Below are 20,398 nucleotides of genomic sequence, written 5' to 3' on the forward strand. Positions count from 1 at the left end.
TAATAGAGACCTCCACCAATGACTTATACACAACCTCGGCAGGTCTGAGATGGATTGGGCATTTTGCTGCATCGGGCTTTAATAAATCGAAAAATTTGAAAAATGTGTAGCTTTACAGAGCATCTGTTTTTTTTAGATAGGGTCAGTAACTCCCATTTGAAAGTTAGAAAGAGTCAGAAGAAGAAGGCGAATAATTTTAAAAACTATAAAAAAATAAATAATATAGACCCATTGAAATGTTGATTAGAACTGGCCATTCTATAACATACTAAAAGTTTACTTAAAGGTGAACCACTCCTTTACGAGGGGGTTTGGATGATTTATTGGACAAGCATAATATCCAAGGCTATTGTGATACTAATTAATATAGTTTATGTGAGTGTATGGAGGGGTGGAGTGTGTGTTTATATGTGTGCTTAATTTCATTTTTAGGGGTTGAATTTGATGGACTTTGGTCTTTTTTCCACTCAACTTATGTTGAGACAATATTTTATGCAGTGGCATAACTAAATGTTACTGGGCCCAGAGCAAATTCATTTTAGGACCCCCAACATATCCAGAGGTTTTACCAATATATATTGAAATTGCTCATAACTTAGGGTCTCATGGGGCCCCTATACCTCCTGGGCCCCCCTTCAGCCGCAGGGTCTGCTCCTCTATAGTTAAGCTCCTGTTTTTATGATTTAAAGTTATTTGCAAATGTAATTGCTATCAAAAGCAGTATTTGTTGGTCACTTTCTATTCTCTGCACTAACTGTCGGCTCTGATTATTAAAACCAAGTTGGGGGCAAGAGACACAGGTACACCCAGAGAACGGCATTAAGATAAATGCAAACCTTGGATGGTGGGGACAACAAAACAAGGCTTGTGGCACAACTAGGGTATAGGACTACCCCCTGTCACCAACTATTTCTTGCTGCCCCCATGAAATAGTGGGTAATTGAAGGTCATACCCCATGCACAGTGCTACGCAATATGTTGGCGCTATATAAATACATGTTAATAATGATTGACGCCCGTAGGAACATGGAAGCCGCCTGCATGCCACTTGCACATTTCTGAGGATTCTTCCAGCAGATGAAATTACTTTGCAAAACTTTTAGGCACTAAGAACGTTGTCCCTGTTAGTAAATGAGGTCCTCAAAGTTAAACTGTTTGGTAGCAAACTTCAGTGCTAAAAAGAATCTGTTCAGTAGCAAATAACGGAAACGGTTCCATGACACCATCTGACACAGAAGGAGAAATGATTAGACATTCCTTACACATTTTATTTCCTAATTCTCCGCGGCACACTCTCTCTTCTCTAATTATTTTCACCCCGAGACTTCTCTTTCTGTTTTGCATTCTAATCGTCTGTGCCAGAAGTGTTTACTGAGCAAATACTTTTTTTTTTGTGTTCTAATTAAATGATTTGTTTTAGCATCACTCCTGAACCTATTTTCTTTATTACCTTGGGTGTATCTGGCTCTGTCTGCAGCTTCCCGGGAGTTCCCTTGGGCTCTGGAACTTTTGACGTGTCCTTAGCAAAGGTCGAGTCGCTATTCTCCCCCTTGAGATTTAAGTTGATGTTGTCCGTGCAGGCAGGATGATCGATATCATTTGAGTTTCGACTGCAATGAACTGCTGGAGAAAAATAAAAAAAAATGCCGGCATTACAGGGTGAATAAATATCAGAACCTCTGCAGAGGGAGAAAAGGAAGACTTTTAGGGGAGTAAAAAAGCCTTTCATTGGCAGTTAGGTTAAAGGAGAGGGAAAGGTTTAAAAAAAAAAAGTAAGTAAGCCTTATAAGAAAGGTCTATATAAATGCACCAGTAAACCCTCAAAGTAATGCTGCTCTGATTTCTCTGTCAAAAGAAACACAGCATTTCTTTCCTTCTATTGTGTACACATGGGCTTCTGTATCAGACTTCCTGTATTAGACTTCCTGTTTTCAGCTTAAAGGGCATGTAAAGGCAAAAACATAAAATCCCATTTTTACTTTCTTTAATGAAAAAGAAACCTATCTCCAATATACTTTAATTAAAAAATGTGTACTGTTTTTATAAGAAACCTGACTGTATGCAGTGAAATTCTCCCTTTATTTACTGCTGTGGACAGGAATTGTCAGACGGTCCCTAACTGCTGAGCAGGGAAACAATCATACTTATGAACAGCAGGGGGAGCCCCAGTCTTACTTCCCAACCATGCAGAAATCAGGCAGCTTTGTTTATGACGATCCCTAAGCAGCCCAGACCACACTGAGCATGTGCACACAGTCTTAGTCTTGCAAAGATGTATAACAAAGTTACAAGATGGTGACCCCCTGTAGCCAACTTTGAAAGTATAAATAATTTGTTTGATTAGGCTTGTGGTGCAGTAAGTTCATGTTTATATTTAGTATACAAAATACAGCATTTTTAGCCTTATTCTATTTTAGACTTTACATGCCCTTTAAACCTCCAGGGCATGACCTTGAGCATGCTCCTTTTGCTCCTCCCCTCCCTGCTGTAATCTGAACCCAGAGCTCTAAGTGAGCAGAGAAACTCAGACAGGAAGTGATGTCACACAATGCTAATATGGCAGCTGCTATCCTAAACAAACAAGAGAGCTTCTAGAGCTGTTTACTCAGGTATGGTAAAACATTCTGCAGAATAAATATAGTCTTATAGTTTGCACTGTTGTGGCTAATCTATTGGCAATAAACTGTTTTGGTAGATTTCATTCTCCTTTTAAATAATCTTTTAGGCTGAGTTCAATGATACTGATATTTTACACTTTGTATTGCAATTATAGGCTTTAATGTTTAATCTACTTTGGAGAGGTTCCTGGTGGGCTCAGCCCAAAGATGCAGTGCCTTGCAAATGTATCCACACCCTTGGGCAATTGTCTTATTTTACCGAATCCTACAATAAAATGTTGTTCTCTGTGATGTTTTTGTTTCAAATCATTGAAACCCGATGTTGCATTACAAAAAAGGTTTCCATTAAAGGAACAGAGTGGTAGAGACCTACTTCTGCTTCACAACTCTGCTCCTTTTGTTTATGGCAATAAATTGCATATACAGGAATGGGATCTGTTATCTGGAAAACTATTATCCAGAGCACTGCCAATTACAAAGAAGCCATCTCCCAATAGACTCCATTTTATCCAAATAATCCAACTTTTTAAAAATTATTTCCTTTTTCTCTGTAATAAAAAAACAGTACAGGTATGGAACCTGTTATCCAGAATGCTAGGGACTTGGTGTTTTCCGGATAACCGATCACTCCTTAATTTGGATCTTCATACCTTAAGTCTATTAGAAAATCATGTAAACATTAAATAAATCCAATAGGCTGGTTTTGCTTCTAATGAGGATTAATTATATCTTAGTTGGGATCAAGTACCAGGAACTTCTATATTATTACAGAGATTACAGAGAAAAAGGAAATCATTTTTAAAAATTTGGATTATTTGGATAAAATGGAGTTTATGGGAGACAGGCTTTCCGTTATTCTGAGCTATCTGATTTCTGACTAACAGATCCCATACCTGTACCATGTATTTGATCTCAACTAAGATATAATTAATAGGGATGCACCGAATCCACTATTTTGGATTCGACCGAACCCCCGAATCCTTTGCGAAAGATTCAGCTGAATACCGAAGCGAATCTGAATCCTAATTTGGATGGGAAGGGGGAAAACATTTTTTACTTCCTTGTTTTGTGACAAAAGGTCTTGTGATTTCTCTCCCCATCCCTAATTTGCATATGCAAATTAGGATTCGGTTCAGCCGGGCAAAGGATTCGGATAAATCTGAATTGTGCTAAAAACGGCTGAATCCCGAACCGAATCTGGATTCGGCGCATCACTAATAATTAATCCTTATTGGGAGCAAAACCGGCCAATTGGGTTTATTTAATGTTTTATTAATGATTACTAGTAGACTTAAGGTACGAATGTACGGAAGGATCCGTTATCAGGAGAACCCCAGGTCCCTAGCATTCTTGATTACAGGTCCCATACCTGTATTGTGGAGCTTGTTGGCCACTAATGCATTTTGGCAGCAGGATCAATCCTATTGGTTGAGAGAAATTCATTGGTGTAGCTATCTGCACATCAGTTATGGGAGCTCAGACCACTGGGTCGGCTGTATCATAATCCCCCACCCCAACCCGTCTTGAACCTTTAAAATAGGGGTGCAGTTCAGGCCTGGTAGGCAAAGGGACCTGACGTTCCCAAGTTACACCAATGGAGACATTTGTAATACTTTTCTGGACAACCATTGCCCTGCCATCATAGTCATATTGCCTATACCTTTTTTACTGCACAAGTCAGCACAGACAATAATCATCAATATTGACAATTCTTTATAGATTTTATAAGATGAGAGAGTGCTCTAGAGGGTGCTGGGACCTTGGAGGCCAAAGCATAGACCATTTCACCTAACCCTTCTACTGAAATAGGTGAAACTGCTTATAAATTATTGATGGAGTAATTAGCGTTCATCATACATCACTCCGCTTAATGAATCGCTTTTTAATTTAGAATCTTAATGAGTTGAACAATCAAGCCTCCAAGGTCAAAGAAACGGGGATGTGACCTACAATTATTTTTTTACAACTGGGTGCTGATTCCGCCGTAATAAGCCGTGATGGGCTTTAATTTATTCAGACAATAAAAAAAGGTACAGAGTCAGGGTCAAAATCTAATGAGCTGGAATTGTTACGTGGCAGATTTACTCTTCATCCTGAGTGATTCTATTCACAGATAAACATAAGGGGATGTGTAATTACTTGCACTGTAGGATCAGCAGCACAAAATGCCTAATGGCTTAGTTTCATCTTGAAAGGGTGGTTCACCTTTGGGTTAACTTTTAGTATATTACAGAATGGCTATTTCTAAGCAACTTTTCAATTGGTCTTCATTATTTATTTTTTATAGTTTTTTTTAATTATTTGCCTTTTTTCGTCTAACTCTTTCCAGCTTAAAAATGGGGGTCACTGTCCCCATCTAAAAAAACAAATGCTCTGTAAGTCTAAAAATGTAATGTTATTGCTACTTTTTATGTCTCATATTTTGATTCCAGTCTCTCATTTAAATCAATGAATGGTTGCTAGGGTAATTTGGATACAAACTAACACCTTCCCTATTATCCCACTGTTACTATAGGCACCATCTCTCCCTACTATACCTGCTATCCCACAGTCACACTCCCTTCCTAGAGAATATTATCCACTGTTACTATAGGCACCATCTCTCCCTACTATACCTGCTATCCTACAGTCACACTCCCTTCCCAGAGACTATTATCCACTGTTACTATAGGCACCATCTCTCCCTACTATACCTGCTATCCCACAGTCACACTCCCTTCCCAGAGACTATTATCCCACTGTTACTATAGGCACCATCTCTCCCTACTATACCTGCTATCCCACAGTCACACTCCCTTCCCAGAGACTATTATCCCACTGTTACTATAGGCACCATCTCTCCCTACTATACCTGCTATCCCACAGTCACACTCCCTCCCAGAAACTATTATCCACTGTTAATATAGGCACCATCTCTCCCTACTATACCTGCTATCCCACAGCCACACTCCCTTCCCAGAGACTATTATCCACTGTTACTATAGACACCATCTCTCCCTACTATACCTGCTATCCCACAGCCACACTCCCTTCCCAGAGACTATTATCCACTGTTACTATAGGCACCATCTCTCCCTACTATACCTGCTATCCCACAGTCACACTCCCTTCCCAGAGACTATTATCCCACTGTTACTATAGACACCATCTCTCCCTACTATACCTGCTATCCCACAGTCGCACTCCCTTCCCAGAGACTATTATCCCACTGTTACTATAGACACCATCTCTCCCTACTATACCTGCTATCCCACAGTCGCACTCCCTTCCCAGAGACTATTATCCCACTGTTACTATAGGCACCATCTCTCCCTACTATACCTGCTATCCCACAGTCACACTCCCTTCCCAGAGACTATTATCCCACTGTTACTATAGGCACCATCTCTCCCTACTATACCTGCTATCCCACAGTCACACTCCCTTCCCAGAGACTATTATCCCCACTGTTATTATAGGCACCATCTCTCCCTACTATACCTGCTATCCCACAGTCACACTCCCTTCCCAGAGACTATTATCCCACTGTTACTATAGGCACCATCTCTCCCTACTATACCTGCTATCCCACAGTCACACTCCCTTCCCAGAGACTATTATCCCACTGTTACTATAGGCACCATCTCTCCCTACTATACCTGCTATTCCACAGCCACACTCCCTTCCCAGAGACTATTATCCCACTGTTACTATAGACACCATCTCTCCCTACTATACCTGCTATCCCACAGTCACACTCCCTTCCCAGAGACTATTATCCCACTGTTACTATAGACACCATCTCTCCCTACTATACCTGCTATCCCACAGTCACACTCCATTCCCAGAGACTATTGTCCCACTTTTACTATAGATACCATCTCTCCCTACTATACCTGCTATCCCACAGTCACACTCCCTTCCCAGAGACTATTATCCCACTGTTACTATAGGCACCATCTCTCCCTACTATACCTGCTATCCCACAGCCACACTCCATTCCCAGAGACTATTATCCCACTGCTACTATAGGCACCATCCCTCCCCACTATACCAACAATATCACAATCTCTTTCCAGTCCAGTTTGATTCTACAGGCAATGCTATGCTTTAATATGAGGTTACCTGTTAGGCCCAGGATAGTTACCCCATGCCACTATGAGATGGCTGATCTTGCAGAAAGACCAATATAAGTTGTCCCTCTGTGAATTGTTTTGCCCTTTCAGGATTACATAATCAGGCTCATAAAAACAGAATGGTAGTTTTTCTTTTAACAGAGAAAGGGTGGTTACAAATTCTTATGGTGTAATTCCCTATACAATGCCATGGAATTTAAAAACAAACATAAAAGCTAGAGTAAAACTTTGCATGTTGCCCTTCTGAATACCCACAGCATCCCAACTTTAAACTTTGTGTAGCCCTTGTCTCCACTCGAGCATCCCCTACTAAATAGTAAATCCCTAACTGGCCAAATAAACTTTTAAACATCAGCCGTAATTAGGACCAAACACTTTTATTCACAGGAGCACAGGCTTTCAAAATGCCTTCTATGAATACTTTGTAAGTGTTGATCACAACAGCCTTTGAGTTAAATACTTGTGAGGGTGAGGGACGTCTTTTAATGGCCTGGTACCAGAAGATTAATAAACAGCACAGCATGGAAGCATTTAATTAACAGGCTTCAAAAAGAAATTATTTTTAGAAATAACACGTACTGTTCTTTGTCAGTCCTGAATTGTTAACCACCACGTCCTCGTTCCCGATTCTCTCTCTTAATTACCAGTCTTTTATCTCCCATGTCTTTCAGAGATGTTTGGCAACATAGCAGCTAAGACCCCTAACAATAAGTTGTGAACCTGCAAAGCCACACAATACACGTTAATTAAGGCATTTGCTCCAGACATACCTAACCTAACCCAATAGGCCAAATTTATATCTCCTTAGTTAACCTGTAGGTGCATGGCTTGGTACATTCACAAATTCTTGTTAGGGAACTTAAATGCCATGTTAGGGTAGCGGCACACAGGAAGATTTGTTGCCACAATTTTTTATGCGCAGCTGGGGGCGACAAATCTCCCAAAAATGTCTCTCCATTGCCAATAATTGAAATCACTGGCAACATATCGCTAGGCGACAAATCTACCCGTGTGCCACTGCCCTTCATAGTCAATATTAATAGAATACTGGGTTGTGCCCATAGGTTTGCTTTAAAGGAAAACTTTACTCCCAAAATGAATATTTAAAGGGGTTGTTCAACTTTGAGATAACTGTTAGTATGATGTAGAGAAGGGGGTCCCCAACCTTTTTCATCCGTGTGCAACATTCAGAAGTAAAAAGAGTTTAGGAGCAACACAAGCATGAAACAAGTTTCTGAGTGGTGCCAAATAAGGGCTGTGATTGGCTATTGATGGCCCTATATGGACTGGCAGCCTTCAGGGGGTTTTGTTTGGCAGCACATCTGTTTTTTATGCAACCAAAACTTAAATCCAAGACAGGAATTTAAAAATATGCCCCTGATTTGAGGCCACTGAGAGCAACATCCAAGGGGTTGGGTAGCAACATGTTGCTCACGAGCTACTGGTTGGGGATATTGGTTTTATTTTTTTATTATTGAAGGTTTTTGAGTTATTTAGCTTTTTATTCAGCAGCTCTTCAATTTCATTACCCCAGCAACCATGCATTGATTTGAATAAGAGACTGAAATATAAAGAGGAGAGGCCTGAATAGAAGGATCAGTAATAAAAAGTAGCAATAACAATACGTTTGTAGCCTTATAGAGCATTTGTTTTTTCAAAGGGGTCAGCGACGCCCATTTGAAAGCTGCTAAGAGGCAGAAGAAAAAGGTAAATAACTATAAAACTATAAAAAAAATAAAACATGAAAAAGAATTGAAAATTTGCTTAGAATTGGCCATTCTGTAACACAGTAAAAGTTACCTTAAAGGAGAATTCAGCCTGTAATAAAAAAAATCCTTTAAGCCCCCATCCTACCTGCCCCCCCCCCTCAGGCAAATGCCCCTAATTTTTTACTCACCCCTCCGTGCAGATTCTGGCAGCGCAGCCATCTTCTTTCTTCTGTCTTTTTCTGTAAGTTTCGGCTCATGCGCAGTTGGAGTAAATTTGTGGTCCCGAACCACTGCGCGTGTGTCGAAAGTCACGAAAAATTTCAGAAATTTTCGTGACTTTCGGCGCATGCACAGTCGTTTGGGACCGGAATTTTACTCCAACTGCGCATGCGCCAAATTGCCGTCAAAACAAGAAGATTATCAGAGAAGAAGAAGAAGATGGCTGCCGTGAACTCCGAGGCCATCTGCAAGGAGGAGTAAAAAATTAGGCGCATTTTCACGGGGGAGGGGGGCAGGTAGGCTGGGGGGGATGAGGGAGGGGTCTACTCAGGGTAGGGGGGAGGATTTTTTTTATTAAAGGTTGAATTCTCCACTTTAAGTGGCATATTAAAGAATCTTATCAAACTGGAATATATATTTAAGTAAATATTGCCCTTTTACATCTCTTGCCTTGAACCACCATTTTGTGATGGTCTGTGTGCTGCCTCAGAAATCACCTGACCAGAAATACTGCAGCTCTAACTGTAACAGGAAAGAAGTGAGGAAGCAAAAGACAGAACTCTGTCCGTTAATTGGCCCCTGTGACCTAACATGTATGGTTTGTTTGTGTGCACCGTGAATCATACGATCCCAGGGATTATTTTTTAACAAAATAATTTCTATTTAAGATTAACCAATGGCACATAATGATAAAAAAGTATATTATAAAAATGGTTTATTTACACGAAGCAGGGTTTTACACATGAGCTGTTTTATGCAATATAAACCTACATTGTTCAAGGGGTATAGTTTTCCTTTAAGAAAAAGATTTTTGAAGCAGCAAGACAAGCATGGCCCAGAAGAGACCAGTGTCTTTCCAGCAAATGCATTACCAGACCCTAAAAATTCATGTTAAGCTTTGGAGAGGCTGCGATGAGATCTTGCACATTGATGTCTTCAAATAAGCCCTTTGATGCCAAAGCAGACAAAGGTAATGATGTGCCATTAAACACGACACAAGGGGAAATATTCAAGTGATAAGAGAAAAGAAAGAAGAAAGAAGAAATTAAGCTTTGCTCCAAACACTAAATGCCCTGCTGAAATGATAAAATCATCATCACTTGCAACAAGTTACTTAAAGGAAACTAGATACATTTTACATTTTAAAAAGAGCAAGTGGATACACTGTAGCATTGCCCCCTCCAAAAGACTGGTTACTTTGAGTAATAATCATAAAAAAAATTGGAAATGAATAAAAGCAATCAACAAAAAGAAACAGAAACAAACAAGTCACATGACATCCCTAATAGGGAATACATTATAAAAGTGCAAGTTCTATATTTGTCTTTGATGAACCCCAACCCTTAAAGGAAAACTATGCCCCCCAAACAATATAGATTACTGCAAAAACATATTGCATAAAACAGCTCATATGTAAAACCCTGCTTCATGTAAATAAACCATGTTCCTAATAATATACTTTTATAGTAGTATGTGCCATTGGGTAATCCTAAATAGAAAATAATCTGTTGCTTAAATATTAATTTCGGGGGTAAAGTTTTCCTTTAAGCCTGAAAAACTGCCGGAATGCTCGGTTCCTGTATATCGCTTGGGTTGACGGGAAATCTCGCTAGTGGCATTTTTGGAATAAATGAAAATGTGTAACTCCGGATTCTTTTATAATAACGGTTATAAATGTGTATATCTTTACACACGCAATTAACTCACACTTGAATAATGAATATCCACATCCGCTGCCTCTTAAAATATTATCCCCACAAATTATGCATTACAGCCTATCTGGGTCCTGCTGAGCTCAGCAATGTTTCTTAAAACAAAATCAAATGAGATGCATAATCGTCGGCTCGTACATTGGAGAAGAGCTATAAAAACAAGCTTTTTTTTTTTTAGACAGCGAAATTGTATAGCACATAAAAAAATATATTGGAAAAGATATAAAAGGCAACTCCTGTACTGTATTAGTTTGCTGTACAGGAGACTAGGGCTGGGTGATAAAACCTTACTATGCGTTGAAGTAAAGCTGTTTGTTACCCTCTGCCTTGGCTTTTCTGATATTTAATGGCCTGTTATTTTTTTGGTAATAAAAGGCAACTTTCAAGCCGTGGCACTTATGGAGTGATAAATGCAAAGGCCGTTAGGAAATGCACACAACTAGGCTCCAAAATCATTGTTATGATATACAGGTATGCGATCTGTTATCCGGAAACACGTAACCCAAAATGCTATGAATGACGTAAGGGCCGTCTCCCATAGACTCCATTTTATCCAAATAATCCACATTTTTAAAAATGTTTTCCTTTTTCACTGTAATAATAAAACAGTAGCTTGTACAGGTATGGGACCTGTTATTCGGGAATGCTTGGGACCTGGGGTTTTCCGGATAACGGATATTTCTGTAAATTAGATCTTCATACCTCAAAGGGATACTGTCATGGAAAAAATTTTTTTTCAAAATGCATCAGTTAATAGTGCTGCTCCAGCAGAATTCTTCACCGAAATCCATTTCTCAAAAGAGCAAACAGATTTTTTTATATTCAATTTTGAAATCTGACATGGGGCTAGACATTTTGTCAATTTCCCAGCTGCCCCCAGTCATGTGACTTGTGCCTGCACTTTAGGAGAGAAATGCTTTCTGGCAGGCTGCTGTTTTTCCTTCTCAATGTAACTGAATGTGTCTCAGTGAGACATGGGTTTTTACTATTGAGTGTTGTTCTTAGATCTACCAGGCAGCTGTTATCTTGTGTTAGGGAGCTGTTATCTGGTTACCTTCCCATTGTTCTTTTGTTTGTAGGGGAAAAGGGAGGGGGGTGATATCACTCCAACTTGCAGTACAGCAGTAAAGAGTGATTGAAGTTTATCAGAGCACAAGTCACATGACTTGGGGCAGCTGGGAAATTGACAATATGTCTAGCCCCATGTCAAATTTCAAAATTGAATATAAAAAAATCTGTTTGCTCTTTTGAGAAATGGATTTCAGTGCAGAATTCTGCTGGAGCAGCACTATTAACTGATTTATTTTGAAAAAAAAATTTTTTCCCATGACAGTATCCCTTTAAGGCCCCCATACATGGGCCCATAACAGCTGCCGACAGACCGAGTCGGCAGCTTATTGGTCCGTGTGTGATATCTGGCCAAAAGTCAGCCAGATCTTGATCAGGCAGGTTAAAAAATCCCGTTGAATTGCGGCCGTATCTTTTCGTTGATGCGTTCCCTCGATCCGGCCGCCCATTTGGCCTCCATTCTGATCCTATCAATGTGCGCATATTCTGATCCGCTCGATTGCCATCTGCCTGTGTATGGCCACTAGAAAATCATGTAAACATTAAATAAACCCAATAGGCTGGTTTTGCTTCCAATAAGGGTTAATTATATCTTAGATGGGATCAAGGAATTCTCCTTTAACTAGAATAGTAAACAAAGTAGACATTCTCCCCAAATATTACCCTTTTTGTGCCCCCTTCCAATTCTCTGAGTCCCACTCCAGGGGAGCAAATCCCAAAGTTGGGGAACCACTGCTATAAGGGGTTTGAGTTGTTAGTGTGGAAAAAAAGACATGAGCAGAACGTATTAGTCAGCCATTTAGTAGCAGTTACTACCAATACCTAAAATACACTAAGCCCCCTCCTAAATTCCTGGGGAAGATGATCTGGTTCTCATACAAATATTAAAATTTCACATCGGTCATGATTCCATCTGGACTAGAAAGAGCTGCTGGTTCTGCCACCTCTATTGTGCAGGGCCTGGTAAGTGAAGAGTCCTAGCACATACATGGCAGGCAGTCTGAACATTAATCCCCCTAGTAGCTGATATCAGATTTGTTTTCCACCATATTCCAGTTTCGAGGCTGATATTTTTTTTGTGTGTAAATATGGCAAACAGAATTCCCCAAACTGTCAGCAGTGATTGCAGCAGAGTTGCACCAGTTCCACTCAATTAGTCTTGTCAAAATGAGTCTGTTATTCTGCTTCACAAAACAGATGGAGATCTGACAAGTTCTTTAAAGAGGGTATCGTTGGGCAGACTGGGCAGCAACATCACAATTATTAAAAAAAAAAAATGTTTTATTAATGAATTGGTGAACCCCATCTAAAACAAATGCTCCGTAAGGCTACAAATGTATTTTTATTGCTACTTTTTTTATTATTTATCTTTCTATTCTGACCCTCTCCAATTCATAGTCCAGTCTCTTATTCAAATCAACGAATGGTTTCTAGGGTAATTTGGATCTTAGCAACCAGATTGCTGAAACTGCAAACTGGAGAGCTGCTGAATAAAAAGCTAAATAACTCAAAAACCACAAATAATAAAAAATTAAAACCAATTGCAAATTATCTCGGAATATGACTCTCTACATCATACTGAAAGCTCATTTAAAGGTGAACAACCCCTATAAAGCCACAATGCTACCCCATCTCAACCCCCAATTTCAGCTCCTGTGAAAATTAGACTCCACTGATCTTAAAAGTGTCACTTTGCAAAAAAAAAACGTTGTATAATCAGATTTAGGAAGAAAGATTTAAGAGGAAAAGAATCAGGGTAGAAGAGGAAAATGGCAGCACCACGCTCACTAATAAAGTACCCAATGCAAAAGGGTATATTTAGGGTATATTTTAGGGTATAAAGGTATGGGACTTATAATCCAAAATGCTCTGAACCTGGAGTTTTCCAGATAATAGACCTTTCTGTAATTTTGATCTTCATATTTTAAGTCTACTAGAAAATCATGTAAACATTAAATAAACCCAATAGGCAGGTTTTTATCTTCCAATAAGGATTAATTATATCTTAGTTGGGATCAAGTACAAGCTACTGTTTTATTATTACAGAGAAAAAGGAAATACAGGTATGGGACCTGTTATCCAGAGTGCTCGGGACCTGGGGTTTTCCGGATAACGGATCTTTCCGTAATTTGGGTCTTCATGCCTTAAGTCTACTAGAAATTCATTTAAACATTAAATAAACCCAATAATCCAATAATGATTAATAATATCTTAGTTGGGATCAAGTACAAGCTACTGTTTTATTATTACAGAGAAAAAGGAAATCTTTTTTAAAAATTTGGATTATTTGGATAAAATGGAGTCTATGTCTTCCGTAATGCGGAGCTTTCTGGATATCGGGTTTCCGGATAAGGGATCCTATACCTGTACTATTAAAAAACTAGAATTATTTGCTTATAATGGAGTCAATGGGAGACGGCCTTTCCATAATTCAGAGCTTTCTGTATAACTGGGCTTCTGGATAACTGATTTCACAACTGTACAACAACTGAAATGCTCTTATACCCTTGAATTATATTAACCCACCAGTTACTTTGTTCATTTCACTTCCCCTAAGTTTTATCTGATCCTTAGGACTTTGAGAAGGTCAGGGTGGTACATCACTAAAATTATTATAGGCTCTTTAACTGTTTTATAGAAGTTGTCTCTCAAGTCACAGGCAGGAACAATTGCCTTTGCACTGCTATAAACCTGCAGCCAAGTTTCTATGGCTTTGTTTTTTCTGGACGTGTATCAACGCTATCAAATGAAACTTCATGGTTCTGACATTCAGGCAGGCAATAACCATGGATTCCAAGAACACAACTACCAGAAAAAAGAACGGACATATTATTTGCACTTTTCTACAAACTTAATTTCCATTTTCCTTAAGTTAACCTTGACATTTAAGGGATACTGTCATGAATTTCAGTGTCATTTTTATGCCTAAATTACACTGTTTACATTACAAATAATTCACTCGGCCATTTTTATTCCTCAATCAAGTGTATTTTTTTTAGATTTATTTTCTTTAAAGAAAAAATCGATCTCATTAGACTGAGCATATCATCTGACAACAATCTCAGATTCATTTGCAGTCCACTTACATTCACTTTGCACTTCTTCACCTCTGCAACACTAGATGAATTTAGCAAACTTCTAGCCTGCTCAAACCCCACAACCTGCTCCCTTGAACTCATAGGGGCAGATTCACTAAGCACCGAATTTGCGCTAGCGTTCGATTCGCTTTGCGTTCACTTCGCTCACAGCGCAACACTCTGCCGGGCATAGATTCGGCAGAACAACGCTAATTCACTAAATGCTGGTGAAGTAGTACTAGCGTCACTGTGGCAAGCGAAGCGAAGTTGCACTAGCATTGCCTAATTTGCATACGGGTGGAAGTTAAAGTTCAGTGGACGTATATGTTGCAGCAAATAATTATACTACACAAGCCCGGGAAACCTTAATAAAATAAAATAAAGTTGTTATATTACCCTACACATGAGCCCAGTGTTTAGTTTATGTGCCATATGTTAGTAAATGTAGGGGGGAATATTGTTATTTTAAAATGACACCATTTTCACATGGAGCCTACATGGAGCCTAACATGGAGCCTAACGCGTTTTATGCTTACCTAGCACCCACATGGAGCCTAATGCATTTCATGCTTACCTAGCACATTTTAAAATAACAATATCCGCACATGGAGCCTAACGCATCCCATGCTTACCTAGCACTTAGTTATAACCAATCCCTTAATAATGTGTTATTGTCCTGCATGCTACTGTAAAGTCAAGAGAAATTCTTCACATTCTTGTTTGCCCTACTAAAGAGCTTAGTAACTGTCAGGTCATGTACATACAAGGGAAAGGATAAGAATGCTGAAAGGGTTTTCCTTTCAATTATATTTGCAGCCTTTTCAGCAAAGCCATATTCCAAGGATGTTAGCGGTAAGTTGTCTAGTTTACTAGTGTCTACTGCATATGCCACCTAGTGGCAGAATGCAGAATTAATGAATAATAATATTTGTAATTTTAGATGAAATTTATGTGAAATGGTACAAGTAACTCTCAACATTATAATGAAAAATGAGTTAGAATATCACATTGATGATAACTATCCTACAACATTTATTCGTAGATGGCAAATACATGTATTTTTGTGGTTACGGGAACTACAGACTTCCTTCAAATGCCGCACCTCTGCAGTTATATTACTTCGTCCTTTAAAGCTGGATTTCAATTTGAATACTGTAATCAAGCAGGAGCAAATTGCTGTTTTGTGGCATTTCTGATGTATGAATCAGGCCCCGAAGTAAAACTGCATTTAAAATAATGTATGTTTCTCGTACTCCTTAATCAAGGCGAGCACATTAGAGGAGATTTGTATGTCCCTAAATTCCGAAAATGAAGTCATTAGCCGCACTGACATTTCCTAAGCAATAGATGATAATGCAACGGGAAGGTAATAATGACTTGGGATGAAAAGCATGAAATCCAAATAAAGTCTGAAAACATATTTCACCGGAATTATTTTCAGCAGAAAGTAACGCGGCTGACAAACAGCGAGCAATAAATAACGTGTTAATGTAACTCCGCAGCTCGCTGAGCAGTGCTGGGTAATGCAAATGTACTGTACAATTCCAAATTTGTCTCGGGGTAAAGAAATGAACAAACACATATTTTAATCCGTTGATTCAAGTGCACAAATACTAACATTTATGTACTTGAGAAGCTCAAGGCTATATAACAAGCGTGCGCATAAAGCATGCCATTTGGAGGACTGCAGTGGAGCCATAGAACACAATGCGGCAGAAGGCAGCAAAGAGTGCACTCGCAATAAAACAAAAGAGAGCTTTTTGAACTTTAAACATGAAGCATCGTCAAAATAAAAGACCCTTTTAAGTGTGCCAGAAAACAAAGTGGGGGGTTGAGGAAAGACTCGTCGTGTTGGGAGAACAAGAGGGTTATTTTAACCCTTTTAGTTCAACGGGATTCAGCATCTACAGTGCCAACATAAGAAGACAATGGGTGGGTGCCACCGATTCTACATTTTCAGGGGGCACTTTGATCGTAGCATAGAGCAGAGCACAGAGCCAACTAAGTGCATAGGGGTTAAAAGGTACTCCCCCCATCTGCTGGAAAAAAAAGTTTACATAATGAAGGAACCAGTGGCATAAGTTGGGTCTGCTTCCTCTACAGCTAACAAGAACCCCTTCCTCAGCAGCTCTCTGACCTATGGCGGGGGTATTGCACTGCAAGTCTGCATGGAGCGGAGAAATGGGTGGGTAGTAGGTGGAGTCAGGGCAGGGAGTGAGCAGCATCAGGGCGGGGAGAGGGCTGGAGGCTGTTTTTGGTGCGAGTGCGCTGTGCCCCTCTGAAGATTGTTTTGCAGGGAGGCCTGGATCACTCTAGTTACACCACTGAAAGAAACTGTAATTCTAAGCAGCTTTCCAAAATGAAAAACATGAATTTAGAATTTTAAGTGGCCCTACTGTAAGGATGGGGTTGTCTTGAGCCCACCTGCACTGGATGTTTAAAGGAACAGAAACACCAAAAAAATTAAGTGCATTAAAGTAATGTAAATATAATGTACTGATTGCGCTACACTTTGACAATTTGTGTGTTTGCTACAGAAACTCGACAAAAGTTTATACAAACAAGCTGCTGGGTAGCAATGCGGGCAGCCATTGAAAGCTGAAAAAGGAGAAAAGGCACAGGATACTCAACAGATAACAGATAAGCTCTGTAGTGTACAATGGGATTCTTCAGAACTTATCTGTGATCCATTGTGTATCCTGTGTTTGAATGGCTGCCCCCATTACTACACAGCAACTTGTTTCTATAAACTATAATAGTTTTTCTGAAGCAAAACACTAGTTTTACCAGTGTACAGTACATTATATTGTCATTATTTTAAATCAATTTCATTTTTTGTCATTACTGTTCCTTTAAAGCACCAAGAAAAGCTGAAAGGGGTTGTTCAACTTTAAATTAACTTTCAGTATGATGTAGAGAGTGTCTGAGACAACTGGTTTTTCATGTTTTATTATTTGCAGTTTTTGAGTTATTTGGCTTTTTATTCAGCAGCTCTCCAGTGTGCCACTTCAGCTATCTGGTTGCTATGGTCCAAATTACCCAAATTACCCTAGCAACCATTTGATTTGAAAGGGAGACTGGAATATGAATAGGAGAGGGACTGAATAGAAAGAGGCGTAATACAAATGAGCAATAACAATAAATGTGTAGCCTTACAGAGAATTTGTTTTTAGATGGGGTCAGTGACCCCCATTTGAAAGCTGAAAAGAGTCAGAAGAAGAAGGCAAATAATTCTAAAACTATGAAAAATAATCAATGAAGACAAATTGAAACAAATCTTAGAATTGGCCATTCTCTAATATATGAAAAGTTAGCTTAAAGGTGAACCACCACATTAAAAACCGGTGGGTGGGAATTTGTTAAATATTTCCTAGTAATTATACTCACTATCTTCATACCTATGTTGTCTGTTGCCTGTTCCAGTGATTCCTTGCCATCCTACCATAGGGGATCCCAAACTGTGGAATTGGTCTCCTGGGGGAACTCTGAGCAGAAGTAGGATGTTTGGGTTGCGTTAGATTTGGATTTGGTTTGGGGAGCTCAACTCCAAAACTTTTGGAAAATACATCTTAGCATACCTGTACACTGGGTTCTTCCATCATTGAAATTCCCCTATTGCTGTCTCCTTGGCATCACTGAGGGAGGAGCTACAGGCAAATTTCTTAGACTTATGTAAATTTCTTCTATATTGCACATAGAAATCTATTGTGTTGTGATGGATGGGCTCCACAGTACCCACTAAGAAGATGTTGATAAAACTGAATAGAACACTCCCAGTAATCAAAATCAATTAACTGGGTAGAGGTTGCCAAACAATCTGGCAATCATGGATAGCAATAGAGTGACTGAGAGGAGCAAACTGAGCATGCTCATGCCCGGGGCAAAGAGGTTTAAGCTGAAGGCAGGAAGTCTGATACAGAAGCCCATGAGTACACAATAGAAGGAAAGAAATGCAGTGTTTCTTTTGACAGAGGACTCAGAGCAGCATTACTTTGAGGGTTTACTGGTATATTTAGGTGGACCTTTCTGATACGGCTTACTTAGTTTTAACCTTTCCTTCTCCTTTAAGCCTGAATTCGCTGATTCGTGTTTTTTCTTAAATTAGAAACCATTCGGGTTGTGAGTCCATACAAAACTCTAAAATTCGATCCTTTGATAAATAACCCTCTTAGTCTCCTGTTTGCTCTTATCTCCTCACATTTTACTAAAAATGAAAATATTCCAATGTCAGACTTGCTCCCCATTTATGAACGATATAAATATTGCATTTTTGTGGTAATTTGTTTGTACTTCAGCAATATAAAAAAAAAATGCCCATTAAGCTAGTAATATTAGAAGCTAACAAATTGGATTTCTGCAATTCTAGAAAATTCCTCACGTAATAAAAAGAAGTAAATATTCTGGTACTTGGCAATATGATCTCTGTAAGGGTCGGCTAATTGGATGAACCTTGGCGCTGGACACGTTCCAAAGTGTACAATTAGATTTATGTAGAGAACGATGCGGCAATACTGATGCATGTGGCTTCTTAGAGATACTACTGAACTGGCTGGAGTCTTCAATTGTGTAGTTATTCAGACACCTGAATTGGGGCAAACGCTTTCCACTGCATGAATGCAGCACATTATTAGAACACAATATAAGGGTTCATTTATAAACACTGGGCAAATCTGCACCGGGGCAATAACCCATGGCAACTAGTGATGTGTGGGCTGGCCCAAAACAAACGGGACCAGCAGGTATACCTACGGGTCGGGCATGTTCGGCCCAGCTACTTGAGTACTCCCTTCCACCCGCTACCTCATACTACTGGCTTCCGCCCCATCAATTTATAGACTTGCAACTGCCCCGCCCTTTTTATGACATCACCACGGGGCAGGCGCAGTCTGTAAATAGAGGGGGCGGACCTAGTTGGGAGGGGCGAGTGTGGTTCGAGAAAAACTCGACCCGCACATCGCTAATGGCAACCAATCAGATTATTGCTTTCAGGGTTTAACCTGCAGCTGGCTGAGAAAAAGTTAATCATTGGTTGCTATTGGTTACTGCCCAAGTGCAAATTTGCCGTATTTATAAATGAGCTCCAATGTATAGGTATGGGACCTGCTATGCAGAATGGTCGGAACCCGGGGTTTTCCAGATAACGGATCTTTCCATAATTTGGATCTTCATACCTTAATTCTACTAGAAAATCATGTAAATATTAAATAAACCCAATAGGCTGGTTTTGCTTCCAATAAGGATTAACTATATCTTAGTTGGGATCAAGTACAAGCTACTGTTTTATTATTACTGAGAAAAAGGAAATCATTTTTGAAACTGTGCATTATTTGGAAAAAATGAAGTCAATGGGAGATGGACTTTCCATAACTCAGAGCTTTACAGACAACGGGTTTCTGAAAATGATGGATCCCATAATTATATTTGTGATGCTCCATGCGCACAGCCTTGGAAGCAAATGTATACTATATCTGAATGTGATATTACATTATAATTCAATGAGTTAAAAGGATTGCAGATACACTAACCCCGAATCCCCTGACATATAATACTTACACATGCAGTATGTTATGAGAAGGTTGTGGGTAACATTTTAGCACAATTGCTTCTTTTTCTAGTCACATTTCCAGTAATTGGAAATAAAATACTGAAGGCAGGCTGGCATGAGAACGTGAAACACTGAACAAGCAATTCTGAGGCCAGTAATTAGGGGAAACACTTTACCTCTCGATGCCTCAGGAAAACACTGGCATGGCCTAGGTTCTGCTTATGCTATGGGGGACTGGGGAATTCAAAAAGTAATATCGGAGTTAATAATACAGCTAAAAGGAAAAACTCCCCCACAAAATCGAGGTTATATGATAGCCTTCAGCCCCTGGCACA

At 39.5% G+C, this 20,398-nt stretch overlaps 1 protein-coding gene across 2 annotated transcripts in view; it reads right to left on the reverse strand.

Annotated features, from left to right (window-relative positions):
- Positions 1 to 20,398, reverse strand: part of samd12.L (sterile alpha motif domain containing 12 L homeolog) — a 346,283-nt gene that overhangs the window by 304,538 nt on the left and 21,347 nt on the right. The window contains exon 3 of one of the 2 annotated variants that reach the window (XM_041566617.1): positions 1,451 to 1,620. In XM_041566617.1, the coding sequence (XP_041422551.1) occupies positions 1,451 to 1,620 (170 nt within the window). Of the gene's footprint in view, positions 1 to 1,450; positions 1,624 to 20,398 lie in introns of both variants that reach the window. The other variant, XM_018268224.2, reaches the window with a different exon arrangement.

Source organism: Xenopus laevis, chromosome 6L (genome assembly GCF_017654675.1).
Source record: "Xenopus laevis strain J_2021 chromosome 6L, Xenopus_laevis_v10.1, whole genome shotgun sequence".
NCBI lineage: Eukaryota > Metazoa > Chordata > Amphibia > Anura > Pipidae > Xenopus > Xenopus laevis.